Genomic DNA, 18,199 nt, shown 5'->3' with positions numbered 1-18,199 from the left:
GCTTCTTTTTACCTTTAATCTCCAACCACATAACTCAGGTACCAGTGCCCTTTACAATTTGCCAGCCCTGTGTGACGTCTCTTGTCCGTGTCTCCTCAGGTGCTGGCAGCACAGGTGCAGGAATCTCTGGCAGAGTCCAGCCAGGTGGCCATTGAGGTTCTGTCAGTGATGCCTACAGTCCGGAGCTTTGCCAACGAGGAGGGTGAGGCCCAGCAGTTTAGGCAAAAGCTGTAGGAAATGAAGACACTCAGCCAGAAGGAGGCCCTGGCCTTCGCTGTCAGCCTGTGGACCACTACTGTGAGCACTGGGAGATGAATGCCTTTTCCCTTGTCCCTATACACCTTGACTCCATTCCCTTCCCTGACCCTGCTCCACACTCCTCCACTGGGCAGTGGTTGGTCTGGTGTTCTCAGCTAGCAAACTGAGGCTCGATAAGCCTACTTGGTGTTCCTGCCTGCCTCCCCCTTTCTGGGCACGCTTGATGCTTCCTTTTACTATGGTACCCCAAATCCACCAAACCTGCTTTTTAGCAAGATGCCATGTCTTCCAGTCCTAGGGCCTCTCCTGGAGCACTCAGGGAGCCATAAATCCCCACACCCTGGCCTCCTTCATGCTCAGAAATATGTGGATGTGCTAGTGAGGGCCATGGGAATAGCAGAAGCCAAGTATGAGGGGCATCTGTGATGTAACCGAGAGTTAGGCCAGGAATCAGAAGGTTCTGGCTTGATGCTGCCATTTATTTACTAGCTCAGCACCCATGGGCTAGTAACGTACCTTCTCTGAGGCTGTTTCCTCATTTAAAATAATATGAGTAGTATAGCTTTGTTTATAGGGCTCTTGATATGAATATCAGATGACATTACATTGAGGAAAGCCTGTGGTGAAGAGCAGAAAGCTCCCGACAAGATGACGATGGGGATGAGGATGATGAGGGCTTCAGCTGTGTGACCTAGTAAGACTCCATGAGGTCTCTGATTCATTCTTCTTTTCTACCTGTTGCTCTTCTTGCTGTAACCCAGGAGAAAGGGACTTTATATCTCTTTCATGTGAATGATTCTTGTTCTTTGCACCCACTCTGGATTTTCCTTCCCCAACCCCTTTTCTCTCTGGTCTCTGCACAGATCTCAGGGATGCTGCTGAAGGTGGCGATCCTATACATCGGTGGGCATCTGGTGATAAGTGGGGCTGTAAGCAGTGGGGACCTTGTCACCTTTGTTCTCTACCAGGTCCAGTTCACTACAGCAGTTGAGGTGAGGCCCTCCCAATGCTGTTCCTTCCCGCCTCCCATCGCACGTGTGTCACTTCCCTCTGCTCTCCACCCTTTTCGCATCACAGCCCTGGCAAGCAGATCAGGCCTCCCCGCCTCACTGTTCATCCCAACCCTCTAGGTACTGCTCTCCACCTATCCCAATATACAGAAGGCTGTGGGCTCCTCAGAGGAAATATTCGAATACCTGGACCGGATCCCTCGCTGCCCAGCCAGTGGTGTGTTGATTCCCTTCAACTTGAAAGGCCTCGTCCAGTTCCAAGATGTCTCCTTCGCCTACCCAAACCGTCCAGAGGTCCTCGTGTTGCAGGTACAACCTACCAAACCTTGCATTCCATCAACTTCATTCTCAACTCTGTCATCCGAAATTTTCTTCCTGCCATCAGCTTGCTTAACAGTGGGTGCAGACAGAGCCTTCCTGACCCTTCAAAGGCAAAGATGAACATCATCTCTTCAGTAACTTGGCCTCAAACTCAAGAACTAGTTTGGATTTTAAGAGGAATGGGAGAGGCAGCTCTCAGGGAGAGGCTCTCACATTCTGGTGAGTTGCTGAAGAAGAATCTGTGTCTCCAGTTTTCCAGCTTTCCTTTTTCTTTCCATTTGGGGTTTGGAATATGAGTTTCTGTTTTCTCATGGTCCTGGTATCAGGCGTGTGGCCTAGTGCTGCTCAGTCTGCTCCTGTCTTCTCTTCCATCTCTACTCCTTAGGGAGGCATTGTCACTGAGACAACAGCAGTCTGTGCACGTGGGAAGGTAGGAGTTGCTATTTCCCTCTATTTGTGTCCTTTCTTCTCTGGGGTAAGACTTCATGCTATGTAACAAGACAATGACAGTCCCAAGTTAGAGGCCTCAGCCTGCTGCTTATTGTGTGATTCTCTAAACGTCAGGGGCTGATGTTTACCCTCTGTCCTGGGGAGGTGACAGCACTGGTGGGACCCAGTGGGTCTGGGAAGAGCACAGTGGCTGCCCTGCTGCAGAATCTGTACCAGTCCACCAGGGGGCAGCTGCTCCTGGATGGGGAGCCCCTTCCCCAGTATGATCTCCGCTACCTGCAGAGACAGGTGAGCAAGAAGGTGGCATGGGAGGTTGGGGAGCATCAAGTTAGAAGAGCATTCTTACTGAGTGCACTGAAAGGAGGGTTAGGGGACAATAGGAGACCCTGGCCGAAGGGGTGGGTGTGGCAGGAGAGAGGGTGTATGATTTTGTGATATGAACTTAATAAAGACTTTGGGTCTTCAGTCTCTAGGTAACCTTACTTCTGTGTTCCTTATTCTATGACTCACTGTCATATTCATTCCAGGTGGCTGCAGTGGGACAATAGCCACAGCTATTTGGAAGAAGTTTTCAAGAAAATATTGCCTATGGCTTGATCCAGGAGCCAACTATGGAGGAAATCATAGCTGCTGCAGTGGAGTCTGGAGCCCATAGCTTCATCTCTGAACTCCCTCAGGGCTACAACACAGGTGCCCTCTGTTCACACGCCATCCACCCATCTTCACCTTTGCTGAAACCCTGATAGGCTTGCATCAGGCACCTACTCAGCAGTTCTTCCTGCCTCACTGACTTCAGTTTGAAGTTGTAAGATCGTACTCCTATGACTCCTTCACCCTCCCATGCTCAGAACTCCTTTACTTCCCAGAACCTTCCCCTTGCAGCTGCATCATCCATCCTTGGTGAGGGGGAATGCATGTGCACGTGGGCACACATGTGCTCACCCAGCTCTCTCCTTGGCTCTCGTCTCTGCAGAGGTGGGTGAGGCTGGGAACCAGCTGTCAGGTGGTCAGCGGCAGGCAGTGGACTTGGCTCCAGCACTGATCCGGAAACCTTGGGTGCTTATCCTGGATGATGCTACCAGTGCCTTGGATGCAAACAGCCAGTTACGGGTGAGTGAGTCATCTTCTTAATGCCTATATCCCATCCAATCTTCCTTGCTGCACTCATCCTGTTATGCTAACATCAGTCCTTGCAGTTCTCAGTTCCCATTAGCTTCTCCCCAAGATGCCTAGAACCAGTTAAGAGATTATATACAAACTGAATCTCTGAAGCCAAACATAAGGAAAAGACCATCCTAACAATGTTAACATTGATATTAATTGAGCTTTTACTATGTACCAACATGCTGCTAGGCCCTTCACATGTACTGGCTCACTCATTTCCTCATCCTGAATGTGTCTGAGTGGGGCACTATTATTATCCTCATTCTACAGATGATAAAGTGGAAGCTAAGAGGAGTAGTATAACCTGTGTCATTCAACTGTTGAGTAGCAGAGCCTGGACCTAGAGTCAAGTCCACCTGACCTGAATGCTCATGCTCCTTACCACTAAGTTAAATGTCTTTAAAACAGAATATATAAATCCCCACTCCAGAGGTGAGAGACTACTCGATACCCTTCACCCTTCAGGGGTTTCACTATAGGGCTCTAACTTTTATTTCACTGTTGCCACCTCATGTAAACAGTCTTTAACAAATCAAGGTTTGATAGAGAAGCACTCAGAATGAGAATCTTTGATCCTGGGGTTGCTGGCAGAGGCGGCAGCGGTCCTGGCAAGGCTGTTGCAGCTCTGGGCACACAGATGCCCCCTGAGCTGGGAGTGGTCCCCAGCTCTGACAGAGTCTCTGTCTCTCCTCAGGTGGAGCAGCTCCTGTATGAAAGCCCTGGGTGGTGCTCTCGGTCTGTGCTTCTCATCACCCAGCATTTCAGCTCAGTGGAACAGGCTGACCACATCCTCTTTCTAGAAGGAGGCACCATCTGTGAGGCGGGAACCCACCAGCAGCTCATGGAGAATAGGGGATGCTACTGGAACATGGTGCAAGGCTGCTAGCGGGTCAGATGCTCTGGAATGAAACACTTGTCAGACCTGCACGCTCCATCTTTTTTTCTCTTCTCTAGAGTGGAAAATTTGGGAACAGAGATCTTACCAGAGCTGTAAAGCAGGCAGCTACTTCTAGGAGGAGTGACACCTAAAATTAACTCCCTTGGTAATGCATTAAAGTCTGCCCATGAGTGTTACCCTCTCAACAAGCTCCTCTTGATAATGCAGATTTCCTGGAAGAAAATAGGATTGATAACTCTTTAGTGTAAACTGGGTTTAGAGCCAGGGTTGGTATGGATAGCACCCTGAAAATGAGGAGAAATATTTAGAATATACCAAAAGGGAAGATCAGCTACTTTCCAGTAGGACCAGAGGCATATGCTGGATCCTAAATGCCCTGTGGGTTCTGATACTGGTAATAAAATCAGTTTTGTACTGTGGTTTCTTGTGTTTTCAGTGCCCTAAATGGCTCACCGTTTCGCAGCACGCTTCTCAGGAATCAGGTGTCTTTCCCTTCAGCATCCTCAATGTTTCACAGCCCCAAGCGCGCCATCTTCCCTTAAGTTTGCCGTTGCACCCTCCACTTAAAACAATCCCCAGCATCTACCCCCAAGGATGAGCCCGACAGGGAAACAGCCCCCTCCAAGGCACAGCCACTGCAGCTCGGAGCCCTGGCCCTTCTGCTGTGTAAGATGGAGGGTGAGCGAGGCTGGAGGAAGCGCAAGCGCGTGAGCTGAGTCGCTCAACTTCACCAGCTCGCCCGCCCCAGTCCTTTCCTGCAGGGTTCATCCGGCTCAGAAGTGGCACCTGCAGGGGTCACCTCAGCGCAGTGGGCGGGGTTGCGTAGTAAATCTTTCCCATTCAGGAGGGACCATGGCTATGACGTTAACAGTTGCAGGGCAGATTAGGCCAACACGGGTTGCAAGGAGGCGGGGTTAGAGGAGTTAAACTCGGCGGTGCTCAGTGGAGCAAGAATTATGAGAGGAGGCGCGGGCAGAAAGGACAGTGCTTGTGGGTGGCTACAGGTTAGGGAGACCGTTTAACGGGGGAGGCCTCTGAAGGACCACGTCGTAAGAGTCAGAGACCGCGCCCGGCTCCCTGATGCCCTCTCCCCCCCACGCTGCGGGTATATTCTGTGGCGGGCTACCACAGGACCTGTCCTCAACACTCACTGCCCGCGCCGCCCACTCCCATACTCCTATTCCTCCCCTACTTTAATAAAATGATGCGCATATGAACACCCCCCCTCCCCCCGCGAGGTGAAACTGCTCCCAGCCGCTTGCAGACGTTCCCCTTTCTGCCTGAGGCTGCGCCTTTCGCTGACAGGACCCCTAGCCACTCGGTAACGGTTCCCAGAGGATGCCGGCTGTTGGTGTATCTCACTCCAATGTCATCGCCAAGGAGGCTTTCGAAGTCGCTCCCTCGTTTTTATTCCTTTCTTTTGACATTCTATCACCATCTGTTTCCCCAACCTCCATGGGGCAGGGGCAGAGGCGACTGTCCGCTCCGTGATACTAATGGTAGTCAGACAGCCTCCGGCTTCTTCTCGGAAAGGGCAGGGGGATGTGGAAAAAATTCTGGTCCCTCCCCTTAAGGCTGCGGGCTTTCGCTTTCACTTCCTCCTCATAAGGCGGACAGATCTCCGGGTGCGAGACGGCCATGGCGCTGCTGGAGGTGTGCGGAGCCCCCCGAGGGCAGCGGGAGGACTGGGCTTTCCCTGTCCTGGGAAGCCAGCTTCGCTCGGAGCCCGGACACTACAGTTTCTCTGTGCTATCTCCGGAGCTCGCCCTCCCCCGGGGAATGCAGGTCAGGGCTGTAAAAGAACTCGGTGGAAGGCGAGGAGCAGGGCACAGAAGACTGGAGGGTCGGCCTGCAGAGTGCCCGGAGGCGCAGGAACGCGGAGTTGGGGCATCCTTTGGTTGAGGAGAGCCACATCCCGGGCCCGCGCCAGGAAAGAGGCCACAGGGGAATCGGGGCTGACCACCTGGGGGTTTGTAAGTGCAGATTAGGTAGAGTTAGAGGTGCGGTGGGGGCTCCCATCGGAAGACGAGAGAGCTGACCTGCCTGGTCTCCATCACACACACATCTCCAAGCCTTTTCCATGGGGCTATCCCGTGATATAGGGGCTGTATAGTGCATGGAAAACCTATGAACTTTGGCCATTAGCCTCTCCTTAACCATTCACTACTTGTGGCTGGATTAAGTCAGTGTAGGTCTCTCAACTTCCCTCTGTAAAATGGCATAGTAGTAATAAAACGTGTTTTGTGAGGGTTAAATGACCAATGAAAAGAAAACACATTATAAAATCACCCTTAAAATTTTTAGTTATGGTAACGTTCTTTCATTTCTTTCGTGCTGGATGAAGGAAAAGGTTGGTTCTTTTCCTTTCGCCAAGCCATTTCCTTGGAGAGACTGGTTATTAACTGTTCCATTTAGTGATGGTTGGAGAATTTCTGCCTGTCTCCTCACTCCCCCGCTCCCTAAAACCCTTCCCTTGCAGTCTCCAACTTCAGAAGTTTTCAGAGCCCCTTCCTCTGCCTTTTCTCTTGCATTAGCCCACCGAATTCCTCAAGTCTCTGGGTGGGAATGGAGAAAAGAACGATAAGATTGAGATGGCCCATGGCACTACCACGCTCGCCTTCAAGTTCCAGCATGGAGTGATTGTGGCGGTGGATTCTCGGGCCACATCCGGGAATTACATTTGTGAGTATGTGTGCTCCAGCAAGCGGGTTCCGCGGGGGGCTGGGCCCTCCTCTCAGCAGGAGCCCAATGTCTGCACAAAAGCAGAAGCAGATAATGACGTAGGAAACACAGGGAGAGCTGTGGGGTCATTCCTTTCCTCTTGAAACACCGTCTTCCAGGCACCATAAGGGCGAACAAGGTGATTGAGATTAACCCCTACCTGTTGGGCACCATGGCTGGTTGCGCGGCGGACTGTCAGTACTGGGAGCGTCTGCTGGCCAAGGAGTGCAGGTAGGTGAGGTCTCTCATCCGCCTTCTAAGCCTAGTGGTCAGTTCTGGATCCTGGGTCCTCCACATCACTCCTCCTTACCCTTTCCCCCTGTTCTAATGTAGCATCTTAGTGCTAATGTAGTATTTCACAAAACAGCCTTTTGATGATTAAAACAACAAAAAAAATCCCTTCTCCCAAATCTCATCTTGAGCTCCTGCCACTAAACCAGATAATCTCTCAATTATTTAGCGCTGACATCATCCACCCTGGTTGGATAGTAGCATTTACTACGATTTCTTTATGTGGTTTAGGTTTAAATTCCAAATCTCTCCCTGATCCTGAGATCCTACAAAGCCAATCCTTTCAAATGCTTTCCTCCTCAGTCATTTCCTACCCATTGAGTGGGCTGCTCAGAGAGCTAGCCTAGTCCTGACACCTCTAAGGCCTCTCCCCCCACCACCTTGTCTTCACCCAGGCTGTATTATCTGCGGAATGGGGAGCGTATCTCAGTGTCAGCAGCCTCTAAACTGCTCTCTAACATGATGTGCCAGTATCGCAGCCTGGGCCTCTCCATGGGCAGTATGATCTGTGGCTGGGACAAGAAGGTGGGTGCCCTCCATTCTCCATATTCCACCGCTGTGGATGAGAGGTCAGTTTTTTCATCATACCTTCCCCTCCCACTCCCTCCCTTAGAATTCTGGGTTATAGAACTTGTCCAGCATCTCCAGGGGCTATTTCTGGTCCAGATGTGGACCACTGTTTCATAAGCTTGTCCTTTTCAATGAAATAGTTGATTCCAAGTTTGTTTTTTCCATTTTCCCCTCAAGTTCTATAATTATTACCAAAGTGCTGTCCTACTTCAATTATTCCTGTGGCAAGTCTTACTCTCTTGGTCACTTTTTATGGTTCATACTTGAACCTGTATGTTACCAACATCTCCCTCTCCAATTCCAACCTGGAACTTTCTTGCATCCTACAGGGTCCTGGACTCTACTATGTGGATGACTGTGGGACTCGGCTCTCAGGAAACATGTTCTCCACGGGTAGCGGGAACACCTTTGCCTATGGGGTGATGGATAGTAGCTATCGGCCAAATCTTAGCTGTGAAGAGGCTTATGACCTGGGCCGCAGGGCTATTGTTCATGCTACCCACCGAGACAACTATTCTGGAGGAGTTGTCAATAGTAAGAGACCAGTGCTCCCACCACCATGCCTGGCTCCGGAAGGGCTTCTGAGATTGGGTGACTCGGGGGAGGTTTTCAGTCAAGTCCCAGTAATAAGGGTTTCCTTCAGTGTAACATCATAACAGTGACTGGCTGAAGGGAAAGGTGCATCCATGTTCTTTCTCATTGGCCCACAGTGTACCATATGAAGCAAGACGGTTGGGTGAAAGTGGAGAGTACAGACGTCAGTGACCTGATGTACCAGTACTGGGAGGCCAGTCAGTAGCAGTGGCAGCGGCTGGGCAGGCCTCCCCTGGGAAAGCCTGGCTGACTCAGGGACCTGAACCAATTTTTGCCCCGGGAGAAGAGGGCCCTCCCTACCTTGAGCCCTGGGGGAGAGAATTGGCAGCTATGGGGCGGGGCAGAGTTTACCCTTTTGTGTGTTCTCTCCTTCAAGGAACACTCACCTATGGCAACCTTCTGGGTGCCCACTAAGCACAATAAAGGAAAACGGTTACAAATGTGTCTGTGTTCTGGCTGACTGGGCTTGGGGCTGTGGCTGTTGAGGGGAAGGGGGCAGGAAATAAAGAGGGGCTTTTCCTGAGAAGACACTCAAACCCTGCCTAAGAAATGGGCCTCACCAAATATTTCTCCTGGGTTTTCCTTCCACACTCATCTCTCTAGGGCCTCAGGAAGGCTGATCATTGTTGTCTGCAGACACTTATTTCCAATTTAATTTAAGTTGGAGTGCTTTACTTGGGGACACAGGTAGAGACTTCTGTGTAGTCCACTGTTAAAAGTTTGGGGGTCTGGGAAAAGGGTACCTATAACAGCTGGTTCTGACTTTGTAGAGTCAGATGAAAAAGCTTTCACCTCACATGTATGCGGTAATTGCAAACACAGTATCATTTACCTGAAATAACAGTTTAGGGATATTGGATATTGAATACAAAGATGGACTGTAGGGGTTCAATTTCGTGATGCAGCTCACTCAATTGTAAGATGACAGGACCATGACCGAAGAGGAAGAGGAGACGAGGAGGACGCCTTGATGTGGGGAATATGAGCAGAAAGTAACCCGGTGAGGAAAACGAGACCGACTTAATGAGATCTTCTGAATCATCTGGAACTGCCTGAAGGAATATGGATGATGTCACCTCTCAAAGGAGAGTTAATCAAAGGAAAAACATAAAAGTGGGAAGCAGCTGAGCATGGAGTAATATTCATTAGAGAGAGGACTTTAAATTCCCAGAATGGACAGGGTTGGAGAAATTGTAGTAATCTCCCCCCAACCAACTGTTTTGAGCTTGAAGTGAATCATTGGTAGTCACACCAATAACATTTCAAAAGGGTGGTTTGGAATTCAAGTGATCCTCCCTCTGGGAACTGTGAGTTTGGGAGGCGGTTTCAACCTGAAGAGTTATTTCTGGAGTAAACAAATCTGCATGTTCCACAGATAATCTCTGAGCTGTGCTGAGGTCAGATGAAGACAAAGGCACAAGGCCTTCTCAGCTCAAAATCTGTAAGTGGAAACCTGCTCAGGCTCTGGTGCAAGTGGCTGGAGCCTTCTATGTAGGAGAGGTCCTGTGTGTTTCTCGCTCCGAATCTGGCTCTCTTTTTACCCCAGGACCCTAAAACTGGAGCTCCGATTGGGGAAGGAGGCAGTTCTCAAAATAGGCTCAGAGTTTGAGGTATTAAGAGTTTGCCATAAGAAAATCCAGTGGCTCTTTAATTACAAAACATCCCAATCCTCGAAACAGCTTTATGCTACTTAATGACAATTAAAAACTGCGGTAGTTTTCTACCCCAGAGCAAGCGTTGCTAAGGGTAAGCGACGCCCTGGGGCCCTGGGAAGTGCGAGCAGGAGTCGGCGGGGCTGGGCGGGCTGCAGGGGGCGCGCGCCCCCTGCTGGTCGTCCCGCCCAGCACAGTCGCAGTGGCCGAGGAAGCGAAAGCGAAAGCGAGCGCCGGTTCGCCGTGGCTTGGAAAGAGTCGCCAGCGCTCAGAAGGGGGAAAGCAAGTACATACCGCGCGCGAGCACTTCAGAGGTCGGACCTCACCACTTAATGCAACGACCTCCGAAGCCGCAGTGCCGGGGCCGCCGCCGGTGAGTTCGTGCGGGTGGGAGCCTGGAGCGCTAACAGGGACCACCCCAACCTGCCACCCCTTCCGAGCTCCCTGCTTCGCGTCCCTGTGAACAGCGGGTAGTGCCAGGGAGGAGAGTCCTGGGAAGTTTCTTAAAGGATGTGGCTCCAGATGGTCAGCCTCCCCAGCTCTCTGACAGGCAGAACGCCTTCTGTCCTGGGAGGGACGTGCTGATGAGCAGGGGGTCCAGGGGATCTTTACTGGTAGGGTTGGATAAAATTAAAATCCGATGGACAGGTTGGGCGGAGTGGGAGTGAGGACAAGGATTGTGCTCCGCTTCTATAATTTTTCACTTTTGACCCATAGCTTTCACCATGTGGCTCCTGGACCGGAGACCCTGGGCCTCCCTGCTGCTGGTGGTCCTGGCCTTACTCTGGCTGCTTCACGGCAGTCCGGGGGTTCTGCTTCCCCGAGGGCTTCTGGGATATATGGGAACACTACTGCCCCTGCTCTGCCTGGGGACCACCGTTTCTGTCCCTGCGGGCCCTGGTGACGGGGCCCTTGAGTGCTCCCCCAGTCAGAGCAGCTTCAGCCCCTTGGAGCTGGCTGCTGGTGGGGTATGGGGCTGCAGGGCTCAGCTGTGCAGTGTGGGCCGTGCTGAGCCCCCAGGAGAGGGACCAGGGCCAGGAGAACAGCAAAGCCTTGATGTGGAGGCTGCCGAAGCTCTCCAGGCCAGACCTGCCTTTCCTCTCTGCCGCCTTCTTCTTCCTCATAGTCGCTGTGTTGGGTGAGTTAGGACAGGGTGTTGTAAACTGGAGGTGGGAGGAGGCCCTGGTCCCAGCACATTCACCTGTTCTGCTTCCTGCCTCTTTCAGGTGAGACATTTATCCCTTACTATTCTGGTCGTGTGACTGACATTCTGGGAGGTGATTTTGACCCCAGTGCTTTCGGCAGTGCCATCTTTTTCATGTGTTTCTTCTCCGTTGGGAGGTAGGTCATGGGCAATTGGGCCCCTTTGCTAGTCCCAAATCTTTACAGGGGCCCTCACTTCCTAACTCTGTTTTCAGGTCCTTTTGTGCACCAAGCACAGAACATTTAAACTGAACTATGCATGGATTTGTTTATTCACTCTTCTATTTCATGCATCTGTTCACTCATTCCTTCATTCAGTTTTTACCCAATATCTTCGAAGTCTAAATGACATTAGTATAGATACATGTGTGAATGAGGGTGGTACAAAAGGAGGGTGGGTGTCAAATGGACGGTCTCTCGGTCACCTCTCAATGTTTTCATCACCATGAGAAATTCCATGTGTCTTTTCTGTCTTCTACCTCCCACCCTAAGTTTATTTCCAAAATTATCCTCGTGTTGGGGTGGGCATGTTTCTCTCTCCTGACCCCTTTTCCCTAACTCATCTTGCCAATCTTGAAGAACTTACTCTGGGGCTTATCACTTCTTTCCAGCAGCTTTACTCTTTGCACTTCATTTGCCTGTCCCTCTTTTTAGACATACCCAGGAGTCTGCTGTCTACAAAAAAACTAACTGCTTGATAGGGTGGAGACTGGGAGGCAGGTACCTGGGCTGAAAAATTTAAGGAGGGTTCACTCTCTGGGGTGTGCAGGTGACTCCCTTGCCACAGCCTATGCCAGCCGGCTTTGTGAGACTGGCACCTTTTTTTATGGTTGCACTTCATTTAGAAAGTCTCAAGAACCAGTTCTTCATTATGCCTGCATCCCATCTTTGCTGAAATCAGTTACTCAAAAGTGAATTTCTTACTGATCAAGCCACTGCTTTAAAAAAAAAAATCAGTCCTCAGGTCTCTGCTTCTTTAGCATTTGGCATTCATCTCTTATTATTGATCTCTTTCTTCAGTGAGCTTTTATGAAGTCCCTTTCTACTTCCCAATCCACCCTACCTCTTCTGGAGACCTTTCCTCTTCTGGGCCCTTAAATATGGCCTTTCCTTGACTCAGTTCTTTGATTTTTAAGAACATATTTCCTTTTGGGTTCATTCAGTTCATCCCTGTGGGTGACGCCCAGATCCATATTTCCATGCCCAGCTCCAGCCTTGTAATCCAGCTGCCTGATTGCCATTTCCATCAGGTGACCCATCCACATCTCACACTCCAACACACAGAGCTCCGAATGCATCTCCCTCCCTCCTGGTCTCCCTGGAGGTGGTTCCCCCTTCTTATTCCCATGAAAGCATTCGTATCCTTAAGTATCAGCATGCTGATGCCTTTCTCACAGTCAAACACTAGCCCTGTCATTTCCTACTTTCAGAATGTTTCTCTTATGGCTCCTTTCTCTAAATTCTCACTGTGATCACCACAGTTCAAACTCTAGTCATTTTATGTTTGACCATGCCAACAGCCTTCCAAACACAGTAATTTGTATTGGATGTCCATATTTTGTAATATACCCACTTTCTATGCTTTCACATTTTTAACTTAAGTTTTATCAGAAAAATTTGCTTGGTCTAAGAGGAATTCCTAACTCCAGGGACAATAGAGATGGGAAACAGCATGATTCTAGGGCTTCAGAGAATGGGAGAGTGGGGAGTTCATTACTGCAGTTCCCACAGTAAAGAATCTGGGCCTAGGAAGTAGGATTCTGGAGGCAGGGAGGAAAGAGACCAGGACAGAGTGGAAGGCTGGGTGGGCAGCATGGAGCGAGGCCAGGTCAGAAGTAAGCCATAGGCTATTTATTTTCACACCTTTTCATTTCTATTGTGTTCAGCATAGTAACCCACAAATGCTCATGCATTTGTACTTGTGATTTTGTCCCCTCACCATGTCTCCTTCTTCCTGTTTATTCCTGCCCCTCTTGTCTCCGTGTCTCTCTTATTTGTTTCTCTTCTGACTCTCATGGTATACTTTTCCCAACTTTGTATTTCTTTGCATTCCATGCTTTCTCCTCTGCTTCTCTCTCTCCTTCCTTTCTTCCCTGCCTCTCTCTCCCCCCTTCATCCTCTGGCCCCTCCCTACCCTTCAGCTCACTGTCTGCAGGCTGTCGAGGAAGCTGCTTTCTCATAACCATGTCCAGAATCAACCTGCGCATCCAGGAGCAACTTTTCTCCTCCCTGCTGCACGAGGACCTCGGTTTCCTCCAGGAGACTAAGACAGGTGGGGCCTGGAGTCCAGGTCTGGGCTTCCCCTGGACATCCCTTGACCCGCAGTTGCCCTCCCCTGCCAGGGCCTGGAGCTGCTTTGCCCTCTTTTGGGGCAGGGTGGCAAGGCAGCCTCTCCTGGGCTTCCTGCAAGTGAGGGAGGGTGTTAAGAGGAGGGCCTGTATCAGAAGGCCAGGTCAGGAGGGAGTCTCCAGGGGTCCTCCACTGCACGTGGTTTCCTCACCTGTTCTGTCCTCCCCAGGGGAGCTGGCTTCCAGGCTGAACTTGGATACCAAACTAATGAGTTGCTTGCTTCCTTTGAATGCCAGTGTGCTGTTGTGAAGCCTGGTGAAAGTGGTGGGACTGTATACCTTCATGCTCAACCTGTCACCTCGACTCACCCTCCTCTCCCTGCTCAAGTTGCCTCTTGTAATATCCACTGAGAAAGCAGGTATGTATGGATGTCAGGGAATCCCCAGGGAAGAATAAAGCTTTCCTAGAGGTCTTCTCAGCCTTTAAAAGCAGCAATCTGACAGGCTTCAGAAGGTCCCTGAGCCCTTGGACTTTATGCGTGCGTGCGTGTGTGTGTGTGTGTCTGGGTTTCCCCCTTAATATCAGCAGAAGGAATTTAGATGGAGTGTGGAGAGAGTAGAACAGGCAGTCAGAAAGTCCCAAGTCTGAATGTCAGCTCCACTTACTCTCTTTTAAAAAAATTGTGGTAAAATATAGACAACATAAAATTACCACTTTAATGTCATTTCACTGGCATTAGAACATCCACATTTGCTGTGTAACCATCACCACCATCTATCTCCAGAACTTTTTTACCTTCTCAGACTGAAACTCAGTACCCATTAAACAATAACTCCCTATCTGCCCCTCCCCCCAGCCCCTGGCAACCACCATTCTACTTTGTGTCTCTGTGAATTTGACAGCTTTAGGTATCTAAGCGAGATTGTACAGTATTTGTCTTTTTTGCGACTGGCTTATTTCACTTGGCTTAAGTCTTCAAAGTTCATTCATGTTGTAACATGTATCAGGATGTTCTAACTTTTCAAGGCTGAAGAATATATTTCATGCTGCAGGGCCCACATTTTGTTTCTTTTTATCGGTTAATGGACACTTGCGTTGCTTCCACGTTTTGGCTACTGTGAATAATGCTGCTGTGAACATGGGGGTGCAAATATCTGTTGGAGTGTCTGCTTTCAACACTTTTGGCTATCCCCAGAAGTAGAATTGCTGGATTGTATGGCAATTCTATTTTTAATTTTTTGAAGAGCCAACATATTGCTGTCCACAGCAGCTGTATCATTTTACATTCCCACGAGCAATGCAAAAGGGTTTTCTTTTTTTAAAAATTGCATCTGTAGTACTTATTTATTTTATAATTGGAATTTTGTACCTTTGGGCCACCTTTATCCAATTCTCCTCCCCCCCACTCCCCACTGTGGCAACCACAAATCTGTACTCTTTGTCTATGAGTGTGTTTTATCTTTTACTTCCTACATATAAAATGAGATCATACAGTTTTTCTTTCTCTCTGTTTAACTTACTTCACTTAGCATAATACCCTCAAGGTCCATCCATATTGTTGCCAATGGCAGGGTTTCCTTCTTTTTTATGGCTGAGTAAAATTCTGACATGTGTACACACACATACACATACCCCGTTTTAAAAAAAATAATAGCCACCCTAATTACTAATGGTTGTGAGGTAATAGCTCATTGTGGTTTTTGCATTTCCTTAATTAGTGATATTAAGCACCTTTTCATGTACTTCTTGGCTATTTTTACATCTTTTTTTGAGAAATGTCTATTCAAGTCCTTTCGTTTTTAAATTGGGTCGTGTTTTAACTGTTGAGTTGTAGGAGTTCTTTATATATTCTGGGCATAAACCCTTTATCAGATATATGATTTGCAACTGTTTTCTCCTATATTGTGGGTTTCCTTTGCACTCTGTTGATGAAGTCCTTTGAGAACAAAAGTTTTAAATTTTGATGAAATTCAGTTTATCTGTTTCTTTTTTTTCCCTGTACTTCTAGTGTCATATCCAAGAAATCATTGTCAAATCTAGTGTCAGGAAATTATTCCTGTGTTTTCTTCTAAGAATTTTGTTTTAGGTCTTTTAGGGCCACACTGTGTGGCACTGAGAGCTCAGTAATATTTTGTTGCCTCTCTCCTTCCCTTTCATTATCCCTTCTGGAAAGAAATGTAAGGAAGAGGGGAAGAGGACAGTTTGACATTTGTAGGTAGATTTGGGGAGCATCCCAAGGGCTGGAAGGAGACATGGGGATCTGCTGCCTTTGGCTGAATCACCCCCTATGTCGCCGGCCCCACCTTTCCAGGAAGTGCTTCTGGAGATCCAGGACGCAGTGGTGAAAGCAGGGCAGGTGATGCGGGAGGCAGTTGGAGGGCTGCAGACTGTGCGTGGCTTTGGGGCCCAGGAGCAAGGTCTGTCGCTATAAAGAGGCTCTTGAAAAACACCGGCAGCTGTGCTGGTGTTGAGACCTGGAACATGCCCTTTACGTGCCCCTTCAGAGGGTGAGAAGGCTGAGGGGCTGGGGTCGAGAGGACAGGGATGGCGTGGGGAAAGCAGTGGGGAGCCTGTAGCTGTTCTGTGGCCGCTGGGGTGCTAGGAGGGGAAAGGATGGGGACTTTCTCAGCCTCGCCTTTCTCTCCCCGCCCAGATGCTGAACTTGGCGCTGCAGGTGCTGATGCTGAGCTGCGGACTGCGGCAGGTCCTGGCCAGGGACCTCACCCGCGGTGGGCTGCTCTCCTTCCTGCTCTTCCAGGAGGACGTGGGCTCCTACGCGTGGACCCGTGCTTGCTCTTTTATTCCCCTCTGTCCTTCTCTTTGGCCTCAGGGCCTCAGGCTTTATTTGTTCTCCTTAAAAATAAAATACAAAGCAAAGCAAAACCCAACTCATTGTGTCAGGGAGTATTTCACATATATGCAAGGAAAAAAAAGGACAAACTGTAACAAACCCCATGTGCCCATCACCTGCTTTAACAGTTATCAACTCATGGCCAATCTTGCTTCACCTGTCCCCCTACCCATATTATTTTGAAGCAAATCCAAGGTATAGTTTCATCGGTAAACATTTCAGTATCTCTAAAATATCAACATTAAAAAATAGAACTGCAAAGCCATTAATACCTGAAAAATTAATAATGATTCCTAAAATTCTTCAAATACAGTCAGTGGTCAAATTTCCACTTGTAGTATAAATGTATGTGTTGCACCTCATACATATCTGTGGTGGCATCAGTCATTGATGCTCAATACCCCGATCCACTAAATTATTAGGGATTGAAAAACACTACCATTCCTTCATTTATTAGGTGAAATACATCCATCAAGGTAAACTTCCCCTCATGTACTAATTCAGGCCAAAAAATTGAATGAGACAAGAAGGCACTTTATAATGTAAAATTCGTCATGGACACTTGAGAACTTTATTTAAATTCTAAATAGCATAGAAACAACTCTCATGAAGTAGAAATTAAGGGAGATCCAGAGAAAATATAAATATATTAGTTGGTGACTTTAATTCACTTCAGGACTAGACAGGTAAAGTGGACAAAAATTAAGTATCAATATAGAAGATATTAATAGCATTATAAAAAGTTAGATATTATGGATCTGCATTAAAATTTCTTCATTGAAAATAGAGAGCACATCTTTTCAAATGCCAACAAAACTTTGATGAAATGGACCACATATTATGGCACATGCCAAGTTCCCAAAAGTAGGAATGATATAGATACTATTCTCTGACCATAATGGGACAAACCAAATAATAATAAGAAAATCAAAAAAGATAAATGTTCCTCCACATGGAAACTTAAAGAAACCGTCTCTTTCTTGTCCAGAGGAAAAAAAGGTAACTGAAAAATTTCTAGAAAAATGATCATTAAAAATCACATATCAAAACTTGTGAGATATAGCTAAAGCAGTGCTCAGAGGAGGATTCAGGGCCTTGATTACTTTTATCAGTGAAAGGAAAGAATGCAGCTAAGTGAATTTGCTGAAAAGAACAACAAAATCAATAAAATGAAAGCGGGAACAGCTAAAGAAAAGAGCAGAAATTAGAAAATGGAAAAACAATGTATTAATTCAAAGGTTTTACAATTCTTCAATAAAATAAATCACTGAGAAAACTAATCAAGAAAAAAGTAGAAAAGCTGCAAGTAAAGTAAATGATGACAAAATTAATACAGGAACAGAGGAAAATAAAGTATTTTTTTCAATTTTATGGAAATAAGCTTGTTAACTTAGATTGAATAAATAATTCCTTGTGCAGTACAATATCTATATAGAATAGTCTCCATAGATGAAATAGAGCAAATTTTAAACTCCAGGTCCAGATATTTAGGGCAATGTAAAAAAGAAAAAGATAATTCCAATCCTAATTAAATGGCTCAATAGCATCAAATGCATTCCTTTAATAAAGTTAAGTGTAATATTGATGTTAAACTATGACAATGAACAAAAAATAAAAACTATGGGTAAATTTACTTATTAGTATTGATGCAAAAATTATACAAAAATATTTCAAAAAGAAACTAGCATAAATCAAAAAAACCTCAATTGGGATCAATTTGAGTTTGTTCTAGAAAACCTTCTGAAGTTCATAATTATAATTTCAGTGGGTATTTCTTAGGAATAAGAGTTCATATGAACAAATTAGCAGACCAAAAGATCACCAACATTCCAGAATTAGACCATAGACAAAATCATCAGGGTAGACTTTTTTACTCTGTCATGATTTCCTAGGAGAATAAATTATTCTGATTGGGCCAGATTCCAGT

The 18,199-nt window shown here is 47.6% G+C and overlaps 3 protein-coding genes across 4 annotated transcripts in view; all 3 read left to right on the top strand.

Annotated features, from left to right (window-relative positions):
• The window catches only part of LOC118933426 (antigen peptide transporter 1-like), a 28,384-nt gene extending 23,864 nt beyond the window's left edge, over positions 1 to 4,520 (top strand). The window contains 7 exon segments of the mRNA XM_057494002.1: positions 100 to 297; positions 1,122 to 1,250; positions 1,389 to 1,577; positions 2,154 to 2,327; positions 2,567 to 2,729; positions 3,013 to 3,149; positions 3,898 to 4,520. Of these exon segments, the coding sequence (XP_057349985.1) occupies positions 100 to 297; positions 1,122 to 1,250; positions 1,389 to 1,577; positions 2,154 to 2,327; positions 2,567 to 2,729; positions 3,013 to 3,149; positions 3,898 to 4,089 (1,182 nt within the window). The 3' untranslated portion in view covers positions 4,090 to 4,520.
• Positions 4,521 to 5,675: 1,155 nt separating this feature from the next.
• LOC118933385 (proteasome subunit beta type-8) lies at positions 5,676 to 8,717 on the top strand. 2 transcript variants are annotated; one of them, XM_057494004.1, is made up of 6 exons: positions 5,676 to 5,886; positions 6,636 to 6,783; positions 6,942 to 7,053; positions 7,509 to 7,638; positions 8,013 to 8,217; positions 8,394 to 8,717. In XM_057494004.1, exons 1-6 carry the CDS (start codon positions 5,740 to 5,742, stop codon positions 8,480 to 8,482), a joined length of 831 nt encoding a protein of 276 aa, XP_057349987.1. In that variant the 5' UTR covers positions 5,676 to 5,739; the 3' UTR covers positions 8,483 to 8,717. The 2 variants fall into 2 exon arrangements, with proteins under 2 accessions (XP_057349987.1, XP_057349988.1); XM_057494005.1 differs by having other exon boundaries at positions 5,677 to 5,754.
• Positions 8,718 to 9,074: 357 nt separating this feature from the next.
• On the top strand, positions 9,075 to 16,208 carry LOC118933425 (uncharacterized). Its single transcript, XM_036927693.2, has 7 exons — positions 9,075 to 9,083; positions 9,994 to 10,302; positions 10,647 to 11,067; positions 11,156 to 11,270; positions 13,274 to 13,404; positions 15,733 to 15,928; positions 16,075 to 16,208. The coding sequence occupies exons 1-7, from the start codon at positions 9,075 to 9,077 to the stop codon at positions 16,079 to 16,081; spliced, it is 1,188 nt and encodes a 395-aa protein (XP_036783588.2). The 3' UTR covers positions 16,082 to 16,208.
• The last annotated feature ends 1,991 nt before the right edge of the window (positions 16,209 to 18,199 follow it).

The sequence above is a fragment of the Manis pentadactyla genome, chromosome 16 (genome assembly GCF_030020395.1).
Source record: "Manis pentadactyla isolate mManPen7 chromosome 16, mManPen7.hap1, whole genome shotgun sequence".
Classification (NCBI taxonomy): Eukaryota; Metazoa; Chordata; class Mammalia; order Pholidota; family Manidae; genus Manis; species Manis pentadactyla.
This window is presented reverse-complemented; position numbering and strand designations above follow the sequence as displayed.

Excerpts from the sequence above, each read along its gene's own strand:
- LOC118933385 (XM_057494004.1), top strand. The coding sequence starts at position 5,740 with ATGGCGCTGCTGGAGGTGTGCGGAGCCCCCCGAGGGCAGCGGGAGGAC. Across the intron at positions 7,054-7,508 it reads CTGCTGGCCAAGGAGTGCAG|GCTGTATTATCTGCGGAATG; the intron begins GTAGGTGAGGTC and ends GTCTTCACCCAG. Across the intron at positions 8,218-8,393 it reads TTCTGGAGGAGTTGTCAATA|TGTACCATATGAAGCAAGAC; the intron begins GTAAGAGACCAG and ends ATTGGCCCACAG.
- LOC118933425 (XM_036927693.2), top strand. Across the intron at positions 11,068-11,155 it reads CCTCATAGTCGCTGTGTTGG|GTGAGACATTTATCCCTTAC; the intron begins GTGAGTTAGGAC and ends TGCCTCTTTCAG. Across the intron at positions 11,271-13,273 it reads TGTTTCTTCTCCGTTGGGAG|CTCACTGTCTGCAGGCTGTC; the intron begins GTAGGTCATGGG and ends CCTACCCTTCAG.